The sequence below is a fragment of the Gymnoscopelus braueri genome, assembly GCF_963280865.1.
Source record: "Gymnoscopelus braueri genome assembly, chromosome: 5".
In the NCBI taxonomy this organism is placed as follows: domain Eukaryota; kingdom Metazoa; phylum Chordata; class Actinopteri; order Myctophiformes; family Myctophidae; genus Gymnoscopelus; species Gymnoscopelus braueri.
In genome coordinates, this window is record NC_137606.1 from 46,615,821 (window position 1) to 46,623,364 (window position 7,544).

At 46.5% G+C, this 7,544-nt stretch overlaps 1 protein-coding gene across 2 annotated transcripts in view; it reads left to right on the forward strand.

Moving 5' to 3' along the window:
• sik2b (salt-inducible kinase 2b) overlaps positions 1-7,133 on the forward strand; it is a 122,261-nt gene extending 115,128 nt beyond the window's left edge. For both annotated transcript variants that reach the window (XM_080428448.1, XM_080428449.1), the window contains one exon: positions 3,485-7,133. In XM_080428448.1, coding sequence (XP_080284574.1) covers positions 3,485-4,121 — 637 coding nt within the window. In that variant the 3' untranslated portion in view covers positions 4,122-7,133. The remainder of the gene's footprint in view (positions 1-3,484) is intronic.
• Positions 7,134-7,544: the final 411 nt, after the last annotated feature.

A 7,544-nucleotide genomic window follows, 5' to 3' on the forward strand; every position in this document is an offset into this window, starting at 1 on the left:
TGTATGTTACAGCATCATTCTACATCCACAAGGCTGTATTCTGTATGTTACAGCATCATTCTACATCCACCAGGCTGTATTATGTATGTTACAGCATCATTCTACATCCACCAGGCTGTATTCTGTATGTTACAGCATCATTCTACATCCACCAGGCTGTATTCTGTATGTTACAGCATCATTCTACATCCACCTGGCTGTATTATGTATGTTACAGCATCATTATACATCCACAAGGCTGTATTCTGTATGTTACAGCATCATTCTACATCCACCTGGCTGTATTATGTATGTTACAGCATCATTCTACATCCACCTGGCTGTATTCTGTATGTTACAGCATCATTCTACATCCACCTGGCTGTATTATTTATGTTACAGCATCATTCTACATCCACCAGGCTGTATTCTGTATGTTACAGCATCATTCTACATCCACAAGGCTGTATTCTGTATGTTACAGCATCATTATACATCCACCTGGCTGTATTCTGTATGTTACAGCATCATTCTACATCCACCAGGCTGTATTCTGTATGTTACAGCATCATTCTACATCCACAAGGCTGTATTCTGTATGTTACAGCATCATTCTACATCCACCAGGCTGTATTCTGTATGTTACAGCATCATTCTACATCCACCTGGCTGTATTATGTATGTTACAGCATCATTCTACATCCACAAGGCTGTATTCTGTATGTTACAGCATCATTCTACATCCACCAGGCTGTATTCTGTATGTTACAGCATCATTCTACATCCACCTGGCTGTATTCTGTATGTTACAGCATCATTCTACATCCACCTGGCTGTATTCTGTATGTTACAGCATCATTCTACATCCACCTGGCTGTATTCTGTATGTTACAGCATCATTCTACATCCACCTGGCTGTATTCTGTATGTTACAGCATCATTCTACATCCACAAGGCTGTATTCTGTATGTTACAGCATCATTCTACATCCACAAGGCTGTATTCTGTATGTTACAGCATCATTCTACATCCACCAGGCTGTATTATGTATGTTACAGCATCATTCTACATCCACCAGGCTGTATTCTGTATGTTACAGCATCATTCTACATCCACAAGGCTGTATTATGTATGTTACAGCATCATTCTACATCCACCAGGCTGTATTCTGTATGTTACAGCATCATTCTACATCCACAAGGCTGTATTCTGTATGTTACAGCATCATTCTACATCCACCAGGCTGTATTATGTATGTTACAGCATCATTCTACATCCACCAGGCTGTATTCTGTATGTTACAGCATCATTCTACATCCACCAGGCTGTATTCTGTATGTTACAGCATCATTCTACATCCACCTGGCTGTATTATGTATGTTACAGCATCATTATACATCCACAAGGCTGTATTCTGTATGTTACAGCATCATTCTACATCCACCTGGCTGTATTATGTATGTTACAGCATCATTCTACATCCACCTGGCTGTATTCTGTATGTTACAGCATCATTCTACATCCACCTGGCTGTATTATTTATGTTACAGCATCATTCTACATCCACCAGGCTGTATTCTGTATGTTACAGCATCATTCTACATCCACAAGGCTGTATTCTGTATGTTACAGCATCATTATACATCCACCTGGCTGTATTCTGTATGTTACAGCATCATTCTACATCCACCAGGCTGTATTCTGTATGTTACAGCATCATTCTACATCCACAAGGCTGTATGCTGTATGTTACAGCATCATTCTACATCCACCAGGCTGTATTCTGTATGTTACAGCATCATTCTACATCCACAAGGCTGTATTCTGTATGTTACAGCATCATTCTACATCCACCAGGCTGTATTATGTATGTTACAGCATCATTCTACATCCACAAGGCTGTATTATGTATGTTACAGCATCATTCTACATCCACCAGGCTGTATTATGTATGTTACAGCATCATTCTACATCCACAAGGCTGTATTATGTATGTTACAGCATCATTCTACATCCACAAGGCTGTATTCTGTATGTTACAGCATCATTCTACATCCACCAGGCTGTATTCTGTATGTTACAGCATCATTCTACATCCACCTGGCTGTATTATGTATGTTACAGCATCATTCTACATCCACCAGGCTGTATTCTGTATGTTACAGCATCACACTGTCTCTCTCTCACTGCAGACTGTCTCTCTCTCACTGCAGACTGTCTCTCTCTCACTGCAGACTCTCTCTCTCTCCCTGCAGCCTGTCTCTCTCTCACTGCAGACTGTCTCTCTCTCACTGCAGACTGTCTCTCTCTCTCTCACTGCAGACTGTCTCTCTCTCTCTCACTGCAGACTGTCTCTCTCTCACTGCAGACTGTCTCTCTCTCACTGCAGACTGTCTCTCTCTCACTGCAGACTGTCTCTCTCTCTCTCACTGCAGACTGTCTCTCTCTCCTTGCAGACTGTCTCTCTCTCACTGCAGACTGTCTCTCTCTCTCACTGCAGACTGTCTCTCTCTCACTGCAGACTGTCTCTCTCTCTCTCACTGCAGACTGTCTCTCTCTCACTGCAGACTGTCTCTCTCTCACTGCAGACTCTCTCTCTCTCTCTCTCCCTGCAGCCTGTCTCTCTCTCACTGCAGACTGTCTCTCTCTCACTGCAGACTGTCTCTCTCTCACTGCAGACTGTCTCTCTCTCTCTCACTGCAGACTGTCTCTCTCTCCTTGCAGACTGTCTCTCTCTCACTGCAGACTGTCTCTCTCTCTCTCACTGCAGACTGTCTCTCTCTCACTGCAGACTGTCTCTCTCTCACTGCAGACTGTCTCTCTCTCCCTGCATCCTGTCTCTCTCTCACTGCATCCTGTCTCTCTCTCCCTGCATCCTGTCTCTCTCTCACTGCAGCCTGTCTCTCTCTCCCTGCAGACTGTCTCTCTCTCACTGCAGACTGTCTCTCTCTCACTGCAGCCTGTCTCTCTCTCCCTGCAGACTGTCTCTCTCTCACTGCAGCCTGTCTCTCTCTCACTGCATCCTGTCTCTCTCTCCCTGCATCCTGTCTCTCTCTCACTGCAGCCTGTCTCTCTCTCCCTGCAGACTGTCTCTCTCTCACTGCAGACTGTCTCTCTCTCACTGCAGACTGTCTCTCTCTCACTGCAGACTGTCTCTCTCTCACCGCAGCCTGTCTCTCTCTCCCTGCAGACTGTCTCTCTCTCACTGCAGACTGTCTCTCTCTCACTGCAGACTGTCTCTCTCTCACTGCAGCCTGTCTCTCTCTCCTTGCAGACTGTCTCTCTCTCACTGCAGCCTGTCTCTCTCTCACTGCAGCCTGTCTCTCTCTCACTGCAGCCTGTCTCTCTCTCCCTGCAGACTGTCTCTCTCTCACCGCAGCCTGTCTCTCTCTCACTGCAGCCTGTCTCTCTCTCACTGCAGCCTGTCTCTCTCTCACTGCAGCCTGTCTCTCTCTCCCTGCAGACTGTCTCTCTCTCACTGCAGCCTGTCTCTCTCTCCCTGCAGACTGCTCCAGAAGAGAGTGTACCTCCAGCAGAACCAGGGCGTGGGTCTGCTCCCCTACTTCAACCAGATGCAGATAGCCGAGGGCTCTTATTGCCCCGGGGGTCCCGGCATGGACCCCACCGCGGCCTCCTCCGCCGCCTCTCCTCAGGGCCAGCCGACCGCCCAGCAGCAGGCCTCGCCCCCCTTCAGCCAGGGTCTGGTGGTCCCCCTGATGGAGCCCGGGGTGGTGGTGGGGGACCCCCTGGTGTATGACCCTTACAACATGAGCCATCACCACCACTACGCCCAGCACCTTCCCCCCCCCGGGGCCCACATGCACCACCAGCTCCTCCACCACCAACCCCAACAACCCCACGACTCGGCCGCCTACAGCTACCCCTCAGGCTGTGAGCAGCGGGCCCTGGTGGGCCCTTCCTCCACTGAGGCACTTTACCCGGAGCAGTACGAGTTCCCGCTGCCGCCGCCCCCCGGCTCCGCCCCGCCGGGAGAGGCTTCTGAAGGGGCGGTACCCGGCGGCGGCGGCGGCGGGGCGGGGCAGTACGAGGGCCTGACCCTGCCGGAGCTCCAGAGCTCCCTCCTGGACAGTGAGATGATGGAGACGGTAGACTCTCAGCATGGCTTCGTCATGGTCAACTGAAGAACTGTGTGGTCCAAAAGCAGGAGAAGGCAGTATTAAAGCTATGGGAACCCCCAACGCAGCATTAAAAACGGAGCTGGAGAGAGCATTTGCACAAAAATAAACGCAAAGCAACGGAGGCCATAAGGGTTGCAACATGGAAGGAAAAAAAAGTGTTCGATTTTTTTGTACGACTAACGTCAAAATGTCTTTTTTTTTCTCCTTAGTTGTGATTGAACAGAGAGAGAAAACAAAAAAAAAGGAAAAACCTCAGAAAACTACCAAAATCCCTCCGTTTAGCCTAGCTTCCCTTTCTCTCCCTCACTGGGTCTGGTTGTCATACCGGCTCTTATGATGCCAGGAGGACTGCGCCTGGGTTGGGGCGCTGCTGTGGCACCCAACGGGTGCCATGGTCTTTACCGGGGAGGGGGGGGGTGCAGCAAGGCCCGCTGATGCTGCTGACATGGATGTCGCCCCTCCCCCCTCCCCCCACCCCCCCGCCACTACGAGGTGGGTGGGATGCTCTGGGGGTCGTGACCCCTGCAGATATGGGAGGCTGCAGTTGAACAAGATGGAAGAGAGAAGAGAACTTCATTACGACTGATGGACTGACTGACTGGCTGGCTGGCTGACTGGCAACCAAAAGCACAACAACAGCTTTTTGTATCGAAAAATACAAGTAGGACGACAGCGTATAAGACCTTGACTTAGAAAAAAAAGAAGAAAAAAAAAAAACACTTCTGTGTGTTTGTTTTTAAACTTTCAAAAGAAAGAGAAAATAGAGAGAGAGAAGTAAAAAAAAAAGAAACACCTGAACTTGTCACAAAGGCCCTCATTTATCATGCCGCATCATTGTTGAATCCTCCCTCCTCCGCAAATTCAAAATGTGAAGATGGTCACAGGTAAACGGATCTCCTCTCATTCACAGAACGTTCTTTAGATCAGATATATCTCTTCTACAATGACGGCCGCCTCCGTATCCGTATCATGTGACCGGTTTTGAGTGAAGAGTGACGGCGTCCATTCGACACTTTGTTCCTCACTGGAAAGCGTCAGTTCGGCCTGAGGCAGAAGGAACCACCAGACCTTTTGGCCGTTGGAACAAAAGCTCATTCACGTACACGAGGAGGCTCGAGGTCCCTGTTATCTGTTTCAACGTGTCCTTTTCTTCTGCGTTTTAAATGGCACTGAAACGGCCTATTCAATAGAGTCTCCTCTTTGTGCAGTAGGTAGATTTGTATCTTATCAGCCCAAGTAGGACCCCATGAGAATAGCCGAAAATCGCCAGTCACTTAAGAAAAGCCGCCGGCTTTGGTATCGGCTACGGCAGTGGTTCTCAAACTTTTTTTATTTCTTATTTCAAGGACCCCCATAACTCTGAGAGTGTACAAAATGGAACCAAATGGACCCGTTACTGATCTGTAAGGCTCCATTTGGAACCCCCTCAAGGCAACCCTGAGGCTCCCTGGACACCACTTTGAGAACCACTAAGCTACAGTATGTGAGATGAATAACATCTGTTCTGTCACTCCTCCTGTCCTTTTGTTTTGTTTTTCTTAACATGTACTGTAACTACTGATTCAGATTCTTTATTCCTTAACACTACTGAACGCTTTCACTTTGTGCTTCTCTTAGTACACACACACACACACACGCTTTCTTTGATAATTCCATTTAGTTGTTTTTTTCTTTCTCTTCTTCACCACCGGATTCAAACGGATGAAAGATCTACTGCGTTAATTGTTTTAGTTTCATGAGGAAATCAGGCTTGATAAATGAGGGCTAATGTAATTATTGTGCGCTTGGGTTTTTAAGAAGTACACAGTGTTAGCCAGTCAATATTATTCTATTTTTGTGGCAATATAGAAGCAATATTAATCCTTGATGTTTGAGGAGGAGGATTTGTGAACGGAAGCCTCACCTGTACGGCCAAGTGTGATTGGTTCCCGGGATCTCTTGAGTCTTCATCAGCACAGGGTCATCACTGGACCCGATGATGTAATCGGGAGATAATCTTTCACTCGCCCTGCGTGTACAAGGATAAGCCTTGTGTGTATGTGTGTGTGTGTGTGTATTGCTGTACTGTATTTGTGAGGGCCAAATGTCCCCTCAAGTATATCAAGAAATGTGAGAATCAGACATTGTCAATGACAAAAAAAAGAGCATCGGTTGTTTTATGGTTAAAACACATTTTTAAAGGTAATCTTACAATTAGGGCAAGATTCAGGTTTGAGTTTAGAGGCATTAGAGGTTTGGTTTAGAGTTGGAATTGTGATTTATACTTATATACGCACCAAAAATAGCAGATTATGTCCTCACGAGTATAGTAATACAAATGTGTGTGTGTGTGTGTGTGTGTGTGTGTGTGTGTGTGCGTGTGTGTGTCCATCCGTCCGAGTGTGTGAATGAAGATTTTTAAATCCCTGCGTGTATCACATCACATGACGTGAATTTACAGGAATCGATACGGCGAAATTGTGCAATGGTGTTTTGATGTTTCCTGTCGAGCACGAAATACACGCTCTACCAAATGACAGACTACATAATCCATGCACCCCCCCCCCCTTCCCAGTGCAATGTTGTAGCCTTATAGGTGAGGGATTAATTCCATTAAGACCGGGAAACTATCTGTGTCATTTTAAGACTTCTTTGGCTATTCAAAAGTAGCAGATCTACAAGCTCATATGAGCTTGTAGATCTAGAGCTTGTAGAAAAAATTGGAAAGATTGTGGAAAATGTGGACATTTTTTTTAACTCCGATCTGGGGGACCCCCATCTCAAAATGTTTTGTTCCAGGGACCCCCCAAAAGCAAAGATTTGAGTTACAAATGTTCGCTTTAGAGCGGGGCAGGGCTATGAGCTTGTATATCTGCTATTTTTTGAATAGCCAAAGAAATCTAAAATGACACAGATGCGTTCCCGGATTGAATGGGTTAATTCCGGCGTACCTCCTTAGCTCCTGTAATGCATATAATGTTGTGTTAAAGATAATAACGTCTGATGTTTATAAAGTGGTGGAATGATTCCCTTAAACCAGTGTTTCTCAGACATGTTTTAATTTTAGGGACCCCCCAGTTTGGCATGGTTTAGGCCATGGACCCCCCCATAACTGTGTACAAATGTGTACAAATGGATTTGTGACTGAACAATGCTTTGGGCCATGGTCATTTTTCAGCTTTTGCAGATTATGAAAGTACAGAATGTAAGCTTTCCATTTCATTTGGTTATTGGGTGGGGGGGGTCCTTGAAATGAAAATGGTTGGAAAAGCACTGGGGTTAAAAGATTCCCTGGCTGAGTTGTTCTCCGAAAGGAAAAGTGTTTCTCTCGTACGTTGGGGGCTGCTGTGAGCTGAAGACATGAGGACAGGAATGTTTTAGTCACCGGACACTGGATTTAGACTCACCGTGGTTCTTTGACAGACAGCAAGCCTGCAACGGGAAGGG